At 44.3% G+C, this 22,243-nt stretch overlaps 1 protein-coding gene and 1 long non-coding RNA gene across 5 annotated transcripts in view; both read left to right on the top strand.

Annotated features, from left to right (window-relative positions):
- Nucleotides 1-22,243, top strand: part of LOC133521847 (uncharacterized) — a 70,629-nt gene that overhangs the window by 30,187 nt on the left and 18,199 nt on the right. The gene's annotated exons all lie outside the window — the stretch shown is intronic.
- Nucleotides 1-22,243, top strand: part of LOC133521833 (uncharacterized) — a 70,013-nt gene that overhangs the window by 29,571 nt on the left and 18,199 nt on the right. For all 4 annotated transcript variants that reach the window (XM_061856921.1, XM_061856920.1, XM_061856923.1 and 1 more), the window contains exons 3-6: nucleotides 10,119-10,209; nucleotides 12,283-12,781; nucleotides 14,554-17,530; nucleotides 19,567-19,718. In XM_061856921.1, the coding sequence (XP_061712905.1) occupies nucleotides 10,119-10,209; nucleotides 12,283-12,781; nucleotides 14,554-17,530; nucleotides 19,567-19,718 (3,719 nt within the window). The remainder of the gene's footprint in view (nucleotides 1-10,118; nucleotides 10,210-12,282; nucleotides 12,782-14,553; nucleotides 17,531-19,566; nucleotides 19,719-22,243) is intronic.

Genomic DNA, 22,243 nt, shown 5'->3' with positions numbered 1-22,243 from the left:
GTCAAACAGAGACATTTGTATGTTGGTGCAGGAAAAAATAATAATTTAATTATAGAAAGATAAATTGGTAAGCGAGCAAGTTTTGAATATTTGAATGTCCAGATTTACACTTCAAGTTCTTTCTCAACGAAGTAATTTTTTCCATTTTCGTACCCATATTATAAACAACAAAAATATAGATCCACACTGTACACCATACGGAAATTCACAAATCCATATTTGTTATACCATAATAAAAACGTGCATGTTTATGACCTTGACTGCGATATCAGTTTGTTTCCCTTGAAATGCGTAACGATCGCGAAAATATTGCGTACATACCACATCAACCATACATCATGAACTGACGAAGGCCTTATTACAATGACTTAAGAGCCCTTAATCCTTGGAGCGTTCTCCGATTTCACGAAATAACGCTCGATAGATGGCGTTGGCGCTCGGTACGCGAGCGCCGGCAACGCGACGCGCGTTTCAATGCAGACTAGAATAATCTTGATAGTTTTCAATATAATTTCAAGCAACATTAATTTTAGTGTCATATGATATCATATGGGCACTCTTTATTTTATTGTATATGCACAGTAGTTTTTTTTTTATGTACACTACTACTAAGTGTACAGACTACAGAGTGTACTATAACCCTTGCTCTTTATTCTGTCTCTTTCACACCAATGGAAAATGAAGAAGTTACTAAATGACTGCAGGTATAAATAAAGTATATTAGAGCGATAGAGAGACAGATAATGTTTCGTTGTCGTATCGTAAACGATTGGCATGTTGGCCACACACGTGCTTAGTGCCTAGCCAAAATACCAATCGTTTGCGTATATTAGTGCGATAGAGAGAGAGTAGTGTTTCGTTGTCGTATCGTAAACGATTGGCATGTTGGCTACGCACCCATGATACCTAGCCAAGAAGCCAATCGATTGCGCATATTAGTGCGATAGAGAGACAGATAGTGTTTCCTTGTCGTATCGTAAACGTTTGGCATGTTGGCTACGCACCCATGCTGCCCAGTCAAGATGCCAATCGTTTGTGCATATTAGTACGAGAGAGAGACAGATAGTGTTTCGTTGTCGTATCGATTGGCATGGTGGCTACGCACCCATGCTGCGTAGTCAAGATGCCAATCGTTTGCGCACATTAGTGCTATAGAGTTTCAGTGTTATTTGAAATCACGTTAGGGTTTGTATTATTATTTTTGACCCGAATGAAGTCCATCCAGGTTCTTATGATGGAGTCAGGAGTTGGTCACCAGAACTCCTAATCTACTCATTATAATTCCATCGTGCTTGGGCTCAAAAGATTTGCCCTGACGAACACCATCGATCTAGATGAGGTCCAGGGTCTCATGACGGAGTCAGGAGTTGGTCACCAGAACTCCCCAGAACTCCTAATCTACTCATCATAACTCCATCGAGTTTGGGCTCAATAGATTTACCCTGATGAGCACCATCAATCTAGATGAAGTCCAGGGTCTCATGATGGAGTCAGGAGTAGGTCACTAGAACTCCTAATCTACTCATTATAATTCCATCGTATTCGAGCTCAATAGATTTGCCCTGACGAGTACCATCGATCTAAATGAAGTCCAGGGTCTCATGATGGAGTCAGGAGTTGGTCACCAGAACTCCTAATCTACTCATTATAATTCCATCGTGTTTGGGCTCAAAAGATTTGCCCTGACGAGTACCATCGATCTAGATGAAGTCCAGGGTCTCATGATGGAGTCAGGAGTTGGTCACCATAATTCCTAATCTACTCATCATAACTCCATCGTGTTTGGGCTCAATAGATTTGCCCTCACGAGCACCATCAATCTAGATGATGTTCAGGGTCTCATGATGGAGTCAGGAGTTGGTCACTAGAACTCCTAATCTACTCATTATAATTCCATCGTGTTTGGGCTCAAAAGATTTGCCCTGACGAGTACCATCGATCTAGATGAAGTCCAGGGTCGCATGATGGAGTCAGGAGTTGGTCACCACAATTCCTAATCTACTCATCATAACTCCATCGTGTTTGGGCTCAATAGATTTGCCCTCACGAGCACCATCAATCTAGATGATGTTCAGGGTCTCATGATGGAGTCAGGAGTTGGTCACTAGAACTCCTAATCTACTCATTATAATTCCATCGTGTTTGGGCTCAAAAGATTTGCCCTGACGAGTACCATCGATCTAGATGAAGTCCAGGGTCTCATGATGGAGTCAGGAGTTGGTCACCAGAACTCGTAATCTATTTATCATAACTCCATCGTGTTTGGGCTCAATAGATTTACTCCGACAAGCACCATCAAATTACCATTATGATGAATAGATTAGGAGTTCTTGTGACCAACTACTGAGTCCATCATGAGACCCTCGACTTAATCTAGATCGATGGTACTCGTCAGGGCAAATCTTTTGAGCCCAAACACGATGGAGTTATGATGAATAGACTAGGAGTTCTGGTGATCAACTCCTGAGTCCATCATGAGACCCTGGACCTGATCTAGATTGATGGTGCTCGTCAGGGCAACTCTATTGAGCCCATACACGATGGAGTTATGATGAGTAGATTAGGAGTTCTGGTGACCAACTCCTGACTCCATCATGAGACCCTGGACCTCATCTAGATCGATGGTGCTCGTCAGGGCAAATCTTTTGAGCCTAAACACGTTGGAATTATAATGAGTAGATTAGGAGTTCTAGTGACCAACTCCTGACTCCATCATGAGACCCTGGACTTTATCTAGATTGATGATGCTCGTCAGGGCAAATCTATTGAGCCCAAACACGATGAGGTTATGATGAGTAGTTTAGGAGTTCTGGTGACCAACTCCTGACTCCATCATGAGACCCTGGACCTCATCTAGATCGATGGTGTTCATCAGGGCAAATCTATTGAGCCCAAACACGATGGAGTTATGATGAGTAGATTAGGAGTTCTGGTGACCAACTCCTGACTCCATCATGAGACCCTGGACCTCATCTAGATCGATGGTGCTCATCAGGGCAAATCTTTTGAGCCCAAACACGTTGGAATTATAATGAGTAGATTAGGAGTTCTAGTGACCAACTCCTGACTCCATCATGAGACCCTGGACTTTATCTAGATTGATGATGCTCGTCAGGGCAAATCTATTGAGCCCGAACACGATGAGGTTATGATGAGTAGATTAGGAGTTCTGGTGACCAACTCCTGACTCCATCATGAGACCCTGGGCCTCATCTAGATCGATGGTGTTCATCAGGGCAAATCTATTGAGCCCAAACACGATGGAGTTATGATGAGTAGATTAGGAGTTCTGGTAACCAGCTCCTGACTCCATCATGAGACCCTGGACCTCATCTAGATTGATGGTGCTCGTCAGGGCAACTCTATTGAACCCAAACACGATGGAGTTATGATGAGTAGATTAGGAGTTCTGGTGACCAGCTCCTGACTCCATCATGAGACCCTGGACCTCATCTAGATTGAAGGTGCTCGTCAGGGCAACTCTATTGAGCCCAAACACGATGGAGTTATGATGAGTAGAGTAGGAGTTCTGGTGACCAACTCCTGACTCCATCATGAGACCCTGGTCCTCATCTAGATCGATGGTGCTCATCAGGGCAAATCTTTTGAGCCCAAACACGTTGGAATTATAATGAGTAGATTAGGAGTTCTAGTGACCAACTCCTGACTCCATCATGAGACCCTGGACTTTATCTAGATTGATGATGCTCGTCAGGGCAAATCTATTGAGCCCGAACACGATGAGGTTATGATGAGTAGTTTAGGAGTTCTGGTGACCAACTCCTGACTCCATCATGAGACCCTGGGCCTCATCTAGATCGATGGTGTTCATCAGGGCAAATCTATTGAGCCCAAACACGATGGAGTTATGATGAGTAGATTAGGAGTTCTGGTGACCAGCTCCTGACTCCATCATGAGACCCTGGACTTCATCTAGATCGATGGTACTCGTCAGGGCAAATCTTTTGAGCCCAAACACGATGGAATTATAATGAGTAGATTAGGAGTTCTGGTGACCAACTCCTGACTCCATCATGAGACCCTGGACTTCATTTAGATCGATGGTACTCGTCAGGGCAAATCTATTGAGCTCGAATACGATGGAATTATAATGAGTAGATTAGGAGTTCTAGTGACCTACTCCTGACTCCATCATGAGACCCTGGACTTCATCTAGATTGATGGTGCTCATCAGGGTAAATCTATTGAGCCCAAACTCGATGAGGTTATGATGAGTAGTTTAGGAGTTCTGGTGACCAACTCCTGACTCCATCATGAGACCCTGGACCTCATCTAGATTGATGGTGCTCGTCAGGGCAACTTTATTGAACCCAAACACGATGGAGTTATGATGAGTAGATTAGGAGTTCTGGTGACCAGCTCCTGACTCCATCATGAGACCCTGGACCTCATCTAGATTGAAGGTGCTCATCAGGGCAACTCTGTTGAGCCCAAACACGATGGAATTATAATGAGTAGATTAGGAGTTCTAGTGACCAACTCCTGACTCCATCATGAGACCCTGGACCTCATCTAGATCGATGGTGTTCGTCAGGGCAAATCTTTTGAGCCCAAACACGATGGGATTATAATTAGTAGATTAGGAGTTCTGGTAACCAGCTCCTGACTCCATCATGAGAACTTGGACTTCATCCGGGTCAAAAATAATAATGCAAACCCTAACGTAATTTCAAGTGAAAATGCGTTTTTCAGAAAATCGCAGCCAAATAACACTAGACCTTACTCATAGTGTTGTGTTCCTGCCGGTGAGTAAGGTTGCCAGAGCTCAACGAGGGGCGGGAGGGGGTTAGGGTCGGCAACGCGCATGTAACTCCTCTGGAGTTGCAGGCGTACATATGCGGGCCGTATGCTTGTTTGCCACCGACTTAGTATTAAAAAAAAAGTAACACTGAAAATCCATCAATAAGCGAGTCTGTTAGGCATACTGTAAAAAATGAACTTTTATTAAGATTTTCTAATCGCAGTATATAGCACTTCTCGGAACTCCGTAGCTGATTACGATCGCACCGAATGCCTGACAATCGAGCACAGGTCCGTCCTCTAAGCGCGCTCCGCGCGGACTGAGAGCGGGGCGTCGCTGCTGCGTGATTTATACGTGTTTTAAAAAAATATAAATTTACGGCAATGTAGGTCCCATAGTTACGATTTTTTTTTTATAGATTAACATAAAGTTACAGTTTGCTATAATATTATTTTTAAAGCAAAATATGCGTACAATTTGCCGAAATAAAATATAATAAAACCCTGTTTTCGCCAAAAAAATGAAGAAAACTCGGAAGGTATTTTATCAGTTTTTTCAAATGAATCTTCGATTGTTAATCATTCCAGCCCCTCGTACGAGATATGTTGAATCAAATTGTAGTCATTCATGTACCAAATGATTCTTGTTTATAGCAAAATTGAGAACCGAAACGCCACATCTCACTGCAAAATTTGGAAAAGACTCCCAAAAAACCTCATTAAAAAAGAGGTTTAAAAGAGAAAATGAAAATTTGAACTGTTGGAGCCCCTAGTTTAGGAAACGATTATTTAAGTACGTTATCAGTTTTTGAATAAATACTAATAGTTACGTCGTAATCTTGAATGAAAAAGGAAGCATTTTACAAAATACGCTCGTCTGTAGGAATAAGGACTCTTAAAGTCTACGAATGGTCAATGTGTTTAGTACACGTGATGACATCATACAGGACTATTTGCAAAAAACGCCTTCTATTCGCCTCAAGGATGTTTTTTGAGCACTTCGGCCGATCCGATATATCTGACGGGCTGATGGCGACAGTTATGGGCAATAACATATCAAGTCTAGCTAAATCGTTGTAATTCAAGACAACTTCGTTTTTGCTTTTTTTAATTTACAGGATGTCATGTTTAATTCTTCTCAGTATCACAAGGTCTTTCGATTCTAATAGAAGAAAATAAATGTCGAATAACTATTTACATTTCTATATCATTTATATTGACATACAGTCACCTGCAATAATAAGTTACATAACGAAGGTGAAAATATCTGACACGACTCGGACCCGGGTATGTCCTTAAACTACTTCCAAAAGAGAGGTATGGGCACTGAGAAAGTGAGAATGTCATCTCGCTTTGTGTGGTAGGGCACAGCACAGCGGATGTCATTCCAGATCTAGAGCAGAGCCTAACTGGGGAAGTACCTGCTTGTAACAGCAAACCACAGCCAAGTAACGCTTAACCCTACTCATAGTGTTGTATTCCTGCCGGTGATGGTTGCCAAAGCTCAACGAGGGTGCGGAGTGTTAGGGTCGACAACGCGCCTGTAACACCTCGGGAGTTGCAGGCGTCCTGCTACGGAGACTGCTTACCATCAGGCGGGCCGTATGCTTGTTTGCCACCAACGTAGTATAAAAAAATCATAACATTATGACTTAATGACAAATATTTGTTCGTATGGGTGGTGACCTGGTGACTTGTAAACTAAAATCGACCTTAGTGATATGGTGTAAAGGTAGGACAACAAGGTCGTAATCCATATCCATACACAGTGGAAATGTTTGGACACATCAGCTGTTCAGCTGCCGCGATACACATATCTGAGTCACTGCTTACTCGTAATGGTCGCGCGTGCTGCGTAGGCGCCGCGTCACGCTCAACTACGCATATACACATAATGGCTTGCACTTTTTCTTGGACCGAGTGAAACGTTTGAACAATTACATATAAATTGAAACGTTTTTTTTGGGATATTTATTTTAACTTTTTTTGAAAAGCTGGCCGGTCTTTATAAATAAAATTAGACTACGTTTTTGAACGTAGACTTTTGCAAAAGATAAACTAATACACGTACCTTTTCTTAAACAAATATAGTTGGTGTCATCCATGATGACGCGCAGATTTGTCAAATCTAACCTTTAATAACATGGCAATACGAGTCAAGGCTCGCGTCTTCGTGAATGACACGATCTATATTTACTTTTTATAATTGACACTTGTAATTCTGTTATGTATCTAAAATGCATATTTGTGATAAACACTGCAGAGGACAGCAAATATTTCTATCTCTTCTCAAACTCAACTTTTTATGATAAAAAATGGTTTTTTTTTAATATAGAATACCGAACTACCCAGTTCGTCGGCAGTTTCTACTTCTACAACACGTTATCAAATAGGAATTACTCCTAGAGAACTTGGCATTGTCCTGAAAAGTCCCTTGTGCAGGCGTAACAAATATTACTACATCTTACATCATCCAAGCAACTTCTACAAATATAAAAAGAATATACATATATGACCTCATCTTCGCTACATAACGTCAGTCTGACGTCACAGCCCCACCGCTAATGCGGATATGCAGATGACAAACGAACATCTGCACTCGCCTCTCGACGTCATCAATTGAATTTAAACTCTATATCAATCGCTTATCGTCGCTTTTAGCATAACAGATACTACTGTCTACTTTGCTAAATACCTCCCTTCTTTGCCATTCGAGTTTTAACTTAATGTTAAGGTGATAGAGTTGTATTTCGCTTGGAAATCGGTTGTATGACGCTTCTATATGTGCACGCGCATATAATCGCTGATAACGCTCGTAAAGCGCACCCGCGCCACATTTGCCTTGTTTGCAAACATACCCCCTCCCCCTTCCGACCCCCACACGACACGTGTATTAATAATCACTATTGTTATGCATTTCTGCAAGAAATCAACCACGGTTTTTGTGATGTCAATTCAAATATACGGTCGTAAATAAAACTAACGTCAATTACAGAATGCATAACATTTTCGCATTTGCGTGTTTAATCAGATTTCCGATACATATGTGCGGTTTTGAAATTTCCTTCCACGGATGCTCCGGCTGTTGCACTCCCTACCGAGGTTTTCTCGAGGTACTACAGAAGGCCTACCGCAAAAAACGAAAATCGAAGTTTCATTATCTGCCTATAGAGAGGCATCAGATAATGAAATATCGGTTTTCGTATTTCGCGGTAAGCCCTCAGTATGACTTCTTAAAAAAAAGGTTTCTAAAGTGTCTATTACGCATTGTGACACCCCCGGAGTTGAAACCTGCCGAGGTTTTCTACAACAATTTGTGGCACATGGAGTTGCAAGCGCCTATAGGCTAGGCTACTGTAACCACTTACTATCAAGTGGGCAGTGTGCTTGGTCGCCATCGGTGGTATAAAAAATTAAGTTAAAGAAAGTTGAACGCATTCACAAAGTCAATGAATTTCCTTTAGAACAAAGAAAAATAAATAACACAAGAGCATTGACCAAGAATGAATCACGTTTGTGAAAAGAATCGACAGGACAATATTGATAAATAATGTCCTGTTCTTTCTTGCTTTTCTTTGAAATTGATTGCATACAAAAGGAGGATGTTTTAAAGGTTAAGAACCTTAAACTTTTATACTTGTTATATGATATCATTGTGGCATTGTTCTTTAGGTCCCTTTCATTGACATATTATATCTAAGAACGGGCCTTACGGGTAATAAAAATGGGGCCAGTACATCGTGCAGTCTAATTCCACGACGCGATTGGTTGATGAGTTCGCATCTCGCGCGGAATTGGTCGCAGTTAGTTGCGTTAGACTGCACGATTGGCTCGAATTCGTGAGTGACACCGCTTAACTAGCACCATTCTCGGCCCGTAAGGCCCGTCCTTAGATATGTCTATGGTTCCTTTTTAGGGTTCCGTAGCCAAATGGCAAAAAAGGGAACCCTTATAGATTCGGCATGTCCGTCTGTCTGTCCGATTATGTCACCGCCACTTTTTTCCGAAACTATAAGAGCTATACTGTTCAAACTTGGTAAGTAGATGTATTCTATGAACCGCATTAGGATTTTTACACAAAAATAGAAAAAAACAATAAATTTTGGGGGTTCCCCATACTTAGAACTGAAACTCAAAAATCTTTTTTCACCAAACCCATACGTGTGTGGGGTATCTATGGATAGGTCTTTAAAAATGATATTTAGGTTTCTAATATCATTTTTTTCTAAACTGAATAGTTTGCGCGAGAGACACTTCCAAAGTGGTAAAATGTGTGCCCCCCCCCCCCCCCCCCCCCGTAACTTCTAAAATACCAGAATGAAAAATCTAAAAAAAATATATGATATACATTACCATGCAAACTTCCACCGAAAATTGGTTTGAACGAGATCTAGTAAGTAGTTTTTTTTAATACATCATAAATGGTACGGAACCCTTCATGGGCGAGTCCGACTCGCACTTGGCCGCTTTTTAATTTGTAAGACAGTACATAACCCACACGTTACATTAAGACGCCGAATTAAACATAATACTTGTGCTAAATGTATTGTATACGTGTACTAGTTAGTATGTTTAACAAAAGCATTTTTTTATTTGTATAGACTTACTCAAAATTTGGAACTAAGTGGTTTAAAATTGACGCTTAAAAAATAAACCTTTTAACTGCCGTAGTCTGATATATAGCACAAACAATATCCGGCTCATTTCGCCGCAGTCTTGTAAATAAGAAAACTTCGTGTAAGTTCGTACTGGCGGCGACACGACACGAGCACGCTCGATGAAATATTCTAACCTGTTTTTCGAATGTAATTCGATTGATATGAGTAGGGTTGCCATAATTATTCGAAAATGATACGGGACTGGTAGGGGGTAGTAATGTGATGGCGTTACCGGGGTGCAAATACAATAGTTTGTTTCTGTTACGTCCCTTTCTTTTTCTTTAGTTACATAGGTTATTAAACTGGTTACGCAGAGATGATTGTTACCATTTTTCTAGGTATTCTGCACCGGTATCGATATACGGGACAGGTACAAATACGGCACGTGATCCTTCAATACAGTTACAGTCCCTGTGTATACGAGACGTATGGCAATTGGCAACCCTATCTCTGTATCTTTAGGTATTTAAATAAAAGTAAACAATTTGTAAATTTTCAGGTAGTTATAACATTTATTGGTTAACCAACCAAATACAAAACCGCCTGGATCTGTGACTGAACGACCTGACTTTAACCTACATTATTTGATCATGTAATGATCTCATCTACCCTCAACTGGCTTAAGGAGTCATTTGAGGGTAGATACAGAGTATAATTCAGGATATGAGTGAAGTAACAGTATGGGTTGTTTGTTTGCAGGAAGCTGATAGTGTGCCACTACAAGAAGGGCACGGAAATATGCAACTACAGCTACAGTAACACCATCCTCGCCGTCAAGCTCAACCGCTCGGTAAGTCTCATTCCCCATTCTTTGTTTCGTCTTGGTCACTCTCTACTGACACAGCAAGTACTAATGCTTTAGTGTAGCTATGAATACACTAAGAAATAATAAATAAATATTAGAGGGACATTCTTACACAAATTGACTAAGTCCCACGGTAAGCTCAAGAAGGCTTGTGTTGTGACTCACGTTGTGTTGAATATCACGGTACTCAGACGAAATATATAATATACAAATATTTAAATACATAGAAAAGATCCATGACTCAGGAACAAATATCTGTGCTCATCACACAAATAAATGCCCTTCGGGATTTGAACTCAGCACCATCGGTTTCATAGGCAGAGTTACTACCCACTAGGCTAGTGGCTCTGTGAGCTGTAGACCTCGCAATAAGCTACATTAGCTTAAAAAATCATTATCACAGCGATCTCACAATGCCGTAAGTACGATAGACCCTTCTCAACCTTCTGGCACTTATGTTTTTTATGCCAATATCCACCATTTTGAATATTAAAAAAAAAACGACACGTCGGAAAAATATTATATAACTACCCAACCTGCTTACAAAATTTCACGAGAATCGGTTTAGAAATGCGAACTGCAGAGGAGAACATCCGGACATACAAAAGCATTTTTGAGATGAGGTAGAGGTTTTTAATGTATGATCCTCGCAGACCGAATCGGAAAAGTGTCTTTTGTATGAAAAGTTATTTCACAGTTAATCCCACTCATCATGTCAGGATTTATTGCTGAAACCTTTTGAAATAATATCCTGTTAGGCGTTTGCATATTAACCATTAGCTAAAATAGTACCGTATATCGTGAGAGCTTTTCAGTCGAGTACTCAACGTAGGCAACGAAGTACTTGCTGAGTTGCCTAAGCAAGGTACGAGATTGAACAGCTGGATTTGAGTCGTCTAAAATAATTCTTTTCTTGATATAAAACCTTAGTAATTAATGAAAATTGGTAAGTATATCAGTAGACAAAGATATAGTACAAAAGACATAAACGCGCATTGAATGAATATGCTCATGAAATAGTTTGTATTTTCTATGGGAGCGCGGCACGTGATTGGTTAAATTATTTATAGTTGACTACAGCGTATCGAAATGAATATTATAGTCGAGTTGATACATACATGAAAAGTACGCAATTAAAGTTTAGTATATGAAATTTTAATTCAACCATTACAGTCTATGCAGCAATTTTTAATCTTCCAGGCCTTGGAGATAGGAAAATATTTGAAAGTTTTTTCTTTTTTTATGGACGATGAAGTGGTGTACTTCCCTCTTAATCACACATATAAATGCCCTTACCGGGATCCGAACCCGGGACCATCGGCTTCGTAGGCAGGGTCACTACTCACTAGGCCAGACCGGTCGTAATGTCGCTGTTTGGCTAAAATCATGCTTGTCGTATAAAAACTATTTATGTATCAATGTATATTGTTATTGTTATTTATTTTAAGTTTTTTGTTTTCAGTTGACATTCTTTATTTTATTTTCTACTTGACATTGTTTGAATATCATATTTAACATATTCATTGATAGGTACTCTGTAGTATCATGGTACATTTCAGTTTTTTTCTTTATTCCTATTAATTATTTTTGACATTTTGATATGGCAAATATTATATGATAGATTTATATACCATTGTATATAACTACCTCTATAGCATATATTATATTGTATTGTAATAATATTAAATTTCACATTGTATCCGACGATCACTATACGATAAGTAATTGCTTATGTATCCTCTTACATTAACTTTGAACATTGTATTGAGAGATAAATAAACTAAACTAAACTATCTGCTTAATAACCCGGTTATGCATAGTTAAGGCATTATTCCAGCCTTTTCTTGAGTAAAATTTTATGAATATTGTATAACGATAGTCATGCATTTTTCTATATAGCTATGTGTCTACATACAAAGTAATCATTAAATTTACTAACGAACATAAATCCAGTATACACACACTACAGTACACACATACACACACACACTACACTACACACATACACACACATTACACTACAGTATTTTATCTAACCATATGAACACAACTTTCCAGCGGCTGGTGGTATGCCTCGAAGAGTCGCTCCACATTCACAATATCCGCGACATGAAGATCCTCCACACGATCCGCGACACGCCGCCCAACCCGCGCGGCCTGTGCGCGCTGGCCCCGGCCGCTGATCGCTGCTACCTCGCCTACCCGGGCTCGAGCGCCGTTGGCGAAGTACAGATCTTCGACGCGGTGCACTTAAACGCTAAATGCGTGCTTAGCGCGCATGATTCCGGATTAGCTGCCTTAGCCTGGTCTTCATGTGGGCGGCGATTAGCGACTGCATCAGAACGGGGAACCGTTATAAGAGTATTCGCTGTACCAGAGCGAGTACGCCTGTTTGAATTCAGGCGCGGAGTGAAGAGATGTGTGTCGATATCTTGCTTGGCGTTCAGCGCGTGCGGGACGTTTCTGGCGGCGTCGTCGAACACTGAGACGGTGCACGTGTTCCGTTTGGCGGAGCCGCCGACGCCGCCCACGCCGCAGCCCGGCGCGGACCCACCAGGTAACTATCGATGTGCCGAGTGATGCGAGGAAGTGTGCGTACACTGTTAGAAAAAAAAATCTTAATTTTTATATATAGGTAAGCGTGCTCCACGTGTGATCGTGGTCAAACGCCTGCCTATCCTCCATTAAAAAAAAGGGGAACTCTCGTAGACTCGTTTGATAAATATGTATCCTCGGCGTAAATTATGGTTTTCTGTAGTTTCTTCTGATTATTTTTGGTAATATTACAGAAATATGTAATTTCTTTGCATATAAAGTTTTTTTTTTTTCTAACAGTGTGGGTACTTAAGTTTTGTTTGATGCAATTTGTGATTTTCCTTTGCCTTGCAGATAGATTCAAAGTTACGTATTTACTAAACGTATCGTTTACGATGGTTTCATTCTGTTACCTCATCAGTCGATATTTTTTGGCTCGCTGCCAAATTTTACCTGAGACTGCAATTAAAGTTCGTCTATCACCGGAAAACAGTGGTTTAGCTTGGCATCTAGTAAGAAAGGACAGTACTGATAGGAGTGGGGGAATTAGGAGCGACGGGTAATTAGAAACAGTGAGATATATAGTACTTCTAAGTGCACAAAAAATCTTGAGCATGTTTAACACAAACATAAAGAGGCCTTTATGTGCCTAAGTGACTGTACAGGGGCCCACTGATTTCCAGTTCGCTGGACGATATCGGCCTGTCAGTTATTCGCAATTGTTAGCTTTTGCGAATGACTGACAGGCCGATATCGACCGGCGAACTGGTAATTAGTTGGCCGCTTTTGATTCGGAAGTTACGCACGTGTGGTCACAATTGATCGAACAAAATATTTTCAACTTATATTATAATTTATATCATACACCATAGTTGTAAGAGTATAATTTTTGTAGTTGATAACTTCAAATTTTGTTATTACCTATCTTGTATATAGTATCTGCTTTCACATCCCAAGTGGTTTCAAGTTCACCAAAAATATAATCATGAATGGTGCTCATTTTGATATTAATTACTTGGAAATTAGTAACTAAGGAATTGAGAATGTTCCCAATTACCCCTTGCATTCTTAAGGATTCCTACTACATACAGATTAAAAGTTCAATATTTTTTACGTTGCAAATTGTCATATATGCCTTGAGGTTACAAAAAACTTGAAAAGTGATACCAGATTGAAAATCTTTAGTGTTTACATTTCCCCCGCGGACTGTTTCAAATTACCCTATACGGTTTCGGGTTAATCGGAAAGACAATGTTTTTGATCTCGTTCAAATTTAGTATGATAACGTTTATATCAAATTATTATTTTATTAAAATTAGATAGACAGACAATCAAATATACGGTTTGCGTAAAAATATATTCGGCGTTTGTTACTTTTCTATCTTTTTAGAGCGTTTGAAGTTAAGTGTTCCCAATTCCCCCACTTTCCTCTACTGATTCGAAATCTAGTCTCGATCGTTTTAATTGTCTTTTCGCTTTAATAGTAATTGTTGGCAATGTCTTTTGACTCGGTAAATATGATGAAAGATTAGTTAGTAAGTGTGTGTCCCAGAACGCAACACTCGTAGCAACTTACAGAATGTCGATTTCATCTCGTAATTATATCCTTGTCTTTATCAGGAACATAATTACGAGTTACCGTAAACTAGTAAACTTACCTTTGTAAGTTATTTCGGTCGACGCTTTCGCTATTATTCCGTGGTAGGCGATGTAAGTGCCGAGTGTTATAAGGTATCTTTACCGTGGAATAATGATGTCGGTGTATGAGTATGAGTGTGCGGTACGGTGTTCCAGCAGGCGCAGCGGCGAGCGGAGCGGCGGCGGCGGCCGGGGCGGGCGCGGGCGCGGGCGAGGCGGAGGGCGGCGGCTGGCTGGGCTGGCTGTCGTCGGCCGTGGCGGCGGGCGCCGGCCTGCTGCCCGCGCAGGTGGCCGACGTGCTGGCGCAGGGCCGCGCCTTCGCTGCGGCCAGGCTGCCCATCCAGCCCAGCCGCGCCATGGTCGCCATCACCAAGTCAGTACCTTTACTTCACCGGGCCAGGCGGAGGCGGCGGCTGGCTGGGCTGGCTGTCGTCGGCCGTGGCGGCGGGCGCCGGCCTGCTGCCCGCGCAGGTGGCCGACGTGCTGGCGCAGGGCCGCGCCTTCGCTGCGGCCAGGCTGCCCATCCAGCCCAGCCGCGCCATGGTCGCCATCACCAAGTCAGTACCTTTACTTCACCGGGCCAGGCGGAGGCGGCGGCTGGCTGGGCTGGCTGTCGTCGGCCGTGGCGGCGGGCGCCGGCCTGCTGCCCGCGCAGGTGGCCGACGTGCTGGCGCAGGGCCGCGCCTTCGCTGCGGCCAGGCTGCCCATCCAGCCCAGCCGCGCCATGGTCGCCATCACCAAGTCAGTACCTTTACTTCACCGGGCCAGGCGGAGGCGGCGGCTGGCTGGGCTGGCTGTCGTCGGCCGTGGCGGCGGGCGCCGGCCTGCTGCCCGCGCAGGTGGCCGACGTGCTGGCGCAGGGCCGCGCCTTCGCTGCGGCCAGGCTGCCCATCCAGCCCAGCCGCGCCATGGTCGCCATCACCAAGTCAGTACCTTTACTTCACCGGGCCAGGCGGAGGCGGCGGCTGGCTGGGCTGGCTGTCGTCGGCCGTGGCGGCGGGCGCCGGCCTGCTGCCCGCGCAGGTGGCCGACGTGCTGGCGCAGGGCCGCGCCTTCGCTGCGGCCAGGCTGCCCATCCAGCCCAGCCGCGCCATGGTCGCCATCACCAAGTCAGTACCTTTACTTCACCGGGCCAGGCGGAGGCGGCGGCTGGCTGGGCTGGCTGTCGTCGGCCGTGGCGGCGGGCGCCGGCCTGCTGCCCGCGCAGGTGGCCGACGTGCTGGCGCAGGGCCGCGCCTTCGCTGCGGCCAGGCTGCCCATCCAGCCCAGCCGCGCCATGGTCGCCATCACCAAGTCAGTACCTTTACTTCACCGGGCCAGGCGGAGGCGGCGGCTGGCTGGGCTGGCTGTCGTCGGCCGTGGCGGCGGGCGCCGGCCTGCTGCCCGCGCAGGTGGCCGACGTGCTGGCGCAGGGCCGCGCCTTCGCTGCGGCCAGGCTGCCCATCCAGCCCAGCCGCGCCATGGTCGCCATCACCAAGTCAGTACCTTTACTTCACCGGGCCAGGCGGAGGCGGCGGCTGGCTGGGCTGGCTGTCGTCGGCCGTGGCGGCGGGCGCCGGCCTGCTGCCCGCGCAGGTGGCCGACGTGCTGGCGCAGGGCCGCGCCTTCGCTGCGGCCAGGCTGCCCATCCAGCCCAGCCGCGCCATGGTCGCCATCACCAAGTCAGTACCTTTACTTCACCGGGCCAGGCGGAGGCGGCGGCTGGCTGGGCTGGCTGTCGTCGGCCGTGGCGGCGGGCGCCGGCCTGCTGCCCGCGCAGGTGGCCGACGTGCTGGCGCAGGGCCGCGCCTTCGCTGCGGCCAGGCTGCCCATCCAGCCCAGCCGCGCCATGGTCGCCATCACCAAGTCAGTACCTTTACTTCACCGGGCCAGGCGGAGGCGGCGGCTGGCTGGGCTGGCTGTCGTCGGCCGTGGCGGCGGGCGCCGGCCTGCTGCCCGCGCAGGTGGCCGACGTGCTGGCGCAGGGCCGCGCCTTCGCTGCGGCCAGGCTGCCCATCCAGCCCAGCCGCGCCATGGTCGCCATCACCAAGTCAGTACCTTTACTTCACCGGGCCAGGCGGAGGCGGCGGCTGGCTGGGCTGGCTGTCGTCGGCCGTGGCGGCGGGCGCCGGCCTGCTGCCCGCGCAGGTGGCCGACGTGCTGGCGCAGGGCCGCGCCTTCGCTGCGGCCAGGCTGCCCATCCAGCCCAGCCGCGCCATGGTCGCCATCACCAAGTCAGTACCTTTACTTCACCGGGCCAGGCGGAGGCGGCGGCTGGCTGGGCTGGCTGTCGTCGGCCGTGGCGGCGGGCGCCGGCCTGCTGCCCGCGCAGGTGGCCGACGTGCTGGCGCAGGGCCGCGCCTTCGCTGCGGCCAGGCTGCCCATCCAGCCCAGCCGCGCCATGGTCGCCATCACCAAGTCAGTACCTTTACTTCACCGGGCCAGGCGGAGGCGGCGGCTGGCTGGGCTGGCTGTCGTCGGCCGTGGCGGCGGGCGCCGGCCTGCTGCCCGCGCAGGTGGCCGACGTGCTGGCGCAGGGCCGCGCCTTCGCTGCGGCCAGGCTGCCCATCCAGCCCAGCCGCGCCATGGTCGCCATCACCAAGTCAGTACCTTTACTTCACCGGGCCAGGCGGAGGCGGCGGCTGGCTGGGCTGGCTGTCGTCGGCCGTGGCGGCGGGCGCCGGCCTGCTGCCCGCGCAGGTGGCCGACGTGCTGGCGCAGGGCCGCGCCTTCGCTGCGGCCAGGCTGCCCATCCAGCCCAGCCGCGCCATGGTCGCCATCACCAAGTCAGTACCTTTACTTCACCGGGCCAGGCGGAGGCGGCGGCTGGCTGGGCTGGCTGTCGTCGGCCGTGGCGGCGGGCGCCGGCCTGCTGCCCGCGCAGGTGGCCGACGTGCTGGCGCAGGGCCGCGCCTTCGCTGCGGCCAGGCTGCCCATCCAGCCCAGCCGCGCCATGGTCGCCATCACCAAGTCAGTACCTTTACTTCACCGGGCCAGGCGGAGGCGGCGGCTGGCTGGGCTGGCTGTCGTCGGCCGTGGCGGCGGGCGCCGGCCTGCTGCCCGCGCAGGTGGCCGACGTGCTGGCGCAGGGCCGCGCCTTCGCTGCGGCCAGGCTGCCCATCCAGCCCAGCCGCGCCATGGTCGCCATCACCAAGTCAGTACCTTTACTTCACCGGGCCAGATTTTATCTTTATTCTCAATCAAGTTGATTTAGATAAAACTTTTTTTACATTAATTTAGATAAAAGGTGCAAAAATAACAAAGTTTTTATTTGAATGATGTTTTAGTTTTTATTTTCCATTATAATTGCTTTTCATAGGTTATCAGTCAATGCGAATATTACATATATTATCAAGAAAATTAACTGAATGTGAAAATGAACGTAATCTTAATGATAAACTATGACCTCGATAAGGATTAAATAAAACCGCATCAACATAAAATATAGACATAACATTCATAACAGTAAAACTACTACTCACGCATATTATATGAATATGCATAGATATTGATAAATATGGAATACAAATAGATAATGATACAAGTGGCGATATATTGAAATATGACCGAAGGGAGGGTTTTAAATCGAAACGAGTTGCGAATTACCTACTTGGACGTGTATCTATCGTACAACGTTTTACAGTACTCATGGTCCGTTAAATTTTCGACAGCACTTTAAGTGCTAATTACTGTATTATAGGCAGTTTCTATGTACTATTAAATTATGATGGAAATCGCTATATTTATGGTCATTTTGGTCTTGCAAATCGATTACATGCATCATAAAATGGACTTTGTACGATTAGATATTAAGTTAATGATATTCCAATTGAAAAGCTTTTGAGAGTAGAGTAGTAGAGAGCGATTATTCGTGGCAAAATAAAAAAAGAAAACAACAAGTAACGTAACATATAAGTCACGAAATGGTGACGTGACCTTTTTTATTAAGTTATGTCACGTTAATTTGGGACATCAAGTATGTATTACGTATAAAGATATGTACAATTTGTATAACGTTAGAATAAAATCGTGCTTTGGTCGATAGCCTGAATAAATGCTGCGGTATTGCGATCATATTTTAAGGCCCTTGAATCTGCCCAATGTTATTTTTTTGACAACCGCGTCATTCAGTTAAGTTTGTTTTAGACGTTACGAATTTTACCCTGTGAATATCTTTGGTAATCTTTATAAGATTGTAGTTTCTTTTTTCTTTCTTTTTTAATTTATTTAGGAAACAAACAGTCACATATTAATATATATAAGCTTAAGTGATAACAAACAGACCTTTAGTTCCATTGAAAATAAAAGAATACACAGTAAATTACAGATCGAAACAGGGAAGGTGTTAGGCATCTTCTTGTCTGTCACGCGTACAGGGACTTCAAAACATCGGTAGGTAATTAATAAATGCATGACATAGTACAGAATTTAAAGTGGTATACAATAGTATTTTATGCAACAGTTGTATAAGAAGGGTCAAAAAAGGCGAGTGGCGTGAGTTACAATGTGAGCCGGAGCCGAAGGCGTAGGCGAACATTGTAAAGGAATACGCCACGAGAATTTTTTGACCTACTTATACAACGTTGCATACAATGTTTTTCCTACGAGTCAACAAAAATAAATCTTAATTTAGGTAAACAAATTACAGCAAAAGTATATAGCCAAGACGCGCGAGCATACCTTGTTACGCGCCCGGCCCGCCCCGGGCCGCGGCCGGCCGGTCGGCGACACCTCCTCGTAACTCATGAGGCCCTGGTACTTGCTACTTGCTAAATTAATTTTTTGGACAGTTTTTTCTCAATTTTGGCCACCGTAGCCTACGGAGACTAACAAGCAACGCTAAGCGGTCTTCGTAGTCTATGGGTGTTGCTATATTACGGGTGTCACATGCATGTTTCTGACTTATGAAGTAATTATTTTTACTATGCAACCAAATGAATATTTTGTAAGTTGGCAGCAATGCACTTAGTTTAAAACTGTATTCGTTTTGGTTTTGTTAGGTTGGTAGCCATTAATCGCAGTAACATTATAGCTTATAAAAGCACAAGAGCTTTTATGAGGAATAGACAATATAGACTTTTCTTGAAATATTTTATGTATGTTCTTATATTCGTGTTAATGAATGCATAAATGACAGATAACAGTAGAGGAGTAGGAAAAAATAATGAAGAGTTTCCTTTGTAACTCCAGCGTGGGGCGCGCGCCGCGGCTGCTGGTGGCCACGGCGGGCGGCGAGCTGTTCGTGTACGCGCTGGCCGCGGCCGAGGGCGGCGACTGCGCGCTGCTGCGCACGCACCGCCTGCTGGAGCCGCGCGCGCCGCCGCCGCCCGAGCCCACCGACGGTGAGCGTTCTGCGGCCAGCTGGCCGTTCCCGACCTCTGACGATACTTGACGCGTGTTCAATATTATAACAACATTTAGCTAAATTGATAGAAAATGGGCCATTCATTATGAAAAGATAAATTGAGATGATAAAAAAATACAAGGACAAGTTCTTTTAGGGATAAGTTCGCCTTTGTACATAATTTGTTGTTGTTTTGTTTTGTAGGTTTTATGTTAACCTGTTCATGTGCAATAAAATGACATACATACAAGGCTTCAAAGACTGTTTTTTTTTACTTTCAAATTTTTTTAATAAAAATATTTGAAAGTTAAAAAAAGCATGATATTTACCAGTCGCTTTTCGGTGAAGGAAAACATCGTGAGAAAACCGGACTAATTCCAACAAGGCCTAGTTTAACCTCTGGGTTGGAAGGTCAGATGGCAGTCGCTTTGGTAAAAACTAGTGCCTACGCCAAATCTTGGGATTAGTTGTCAAGCGGACCCCAGGCTCCCATGAGCCGTGGCAAAATGCCGGGACAACGCGAGGAAGAAGGACTTTCGAATATAAAAATGAAAATTATACCATTCGATTCATTAAATGTTATTAAATAAATTGTATGACAACTTTATAAATATACGCAACATTTCACGGTCAAAATAACAATTTTCTTGATCTTGCATACATTTAGGACAGACTGATGTAATGTGACGTCACATCACATTATCATTTTGTCAGAGGCGTTTCAATCGTCGAGTGCGAGCGTCAGACTTTAACTCTCATTTCTGACCTTTGTGTTGCTTAAATGCCATGAGTCCTATATAGACATTTGATCCTCAGGAAAATCAAGATCGATTGATTATTTCCAAAACTAAAGTAGCCAATTCAAGAATTTATTTTGCAAAGCGTCGCGGGCTCTTTCACAAGTCGATACGACATGAAAAATACATACGACGTACTGAATCATTAAGCACATCTTAAGCTTTGCCGTCGCTCTCCATTCGTTGAGAGTCTAATCAAATAATCAGAGGAACTCACAAGTAATTACAAAGTATACTAAAAAAAAAAGTAATGTTAACAACTTAACACTGACTCACACATGCGTACAAAGAGAGAGAAAAATAAAAACACAATTGAAAATAAAAATAGAAGCCATTAAAATAGACCCTAGGTTCCGAAAAACTTAGTTCATTAGCGCCCAGAATAATTGAGGTCTCGAAGTTAAAAAGAGGAAAACAACATACAGTAAAGTATATCAGATGTTAATGCTGATAAATCATATGGACCCACATTCCTTTTATTTATTAAAATATAATGAATTATTAATTATAATGTGCTCAATAATCGTCAGAAGTCGTTGAGCAAAACATAACGTATGTAGTGATCTGTTCGCCACATTAGTCGGCCGGGCGAGCGCCGGGCCCCATGGCCCGCGCGGGACCCCACGCCGGACACGCCTTGCTTTGTCCCCGTTCCACGGCACTTTAGTGCCCCTCCTGTGCTCCTACGGCCCTCTAGTGCTCCTAAGGCACTCTAGTGCTCCTAAGGCACTTAGTGCCGCTCCTCACGGCGCTAGTACGTTTGAAGTGCAAGCGATGCTGCCGTACTCTGCACCCGACAGTCTAAACTCTTGTATCTATTCTATGCCACGATCATTCTTTCTTAGCGTAGACTGGGATTGATTTTTTAGCGATTTTATCATATATTAGACTCAAATAATACTTTTCACGACACTAAATGCTTTCTTTGACCACGAGCTGTTTAAGGGCTTGTAATGTCGGGATTTATTTTAGAAGCTTTTCATTACCTAATTTTTTTTGCTTGTAACTTGCCATGCGATATTTAGAATCCATTATATTATTGTAGTAAAAGTGGCGTCTTTAATTCAACTTAATACGTCCCTATTATTTACGCTCGTAAGTACAGTCGCTATCACATATATCGGAGCAGCCGAGGTGTTGAAAAATATTTGAACACGCACTCTAACGCCTTGACAATAGAGGTGTCTTCAGATATTTATGAGCGCCTTGGCCGCTCCGATATATCTGATGGCGACTGTTCCTACGTTTACCTCAGGTCAAGTGAAGACACAAGTGTTATAGACAACTTTATTTACATTGTTTAAACAAAAACAATTGACCAACGATGAAAAACTGTAAATTATTAAATATGAGTACAAGTATGTAATATGTACATAATTAATTAGTTAGATTAGATCTAACAGAGAGAATAGAAAAGGACAGATGGAAACACGTACACTTAATAATTAATCAATGCCAGTCTACTCTATAACTAACAACTTATTTATTTATCAATAGTATATTTATAAGAAAAGACAAATAATACTCATGACAAATTCAATATCTTGCTATTCTACTAAAATTTTAGCACAATATTTGTCTATTATACTTATAATTGTGTATATATATCCAGTCTGGGTTATGTGCGGGACGTATGTGTGTGGTATGCCAAGGTTCGAGTCCGAGGCCTATGTATTTATTTTAAATATACATGATATATTTAGCTTTTCAAAGATTTCATATACTT

The sequence above is a fragment of the Cydia pomonella genome, chromosome 10, assembly GCF_033807575.1.
Source record: "Cydia pomonella isolate Wapato2018A chromosome 10, ilCydPomo1, whole genome shotgun sequence".
Taxonomy (NCBI): domain Eukaryota; kingdom Metazoa; phylum Arthropoda; class Insecta; order Lepidoptera; family Tortricidae; genus Cydia; species Cydia pomonella.
Note: the sequence above shows the minus strand (reverse complement) of the source record. Positions and strands in the feature narration are given on the sequence as shown.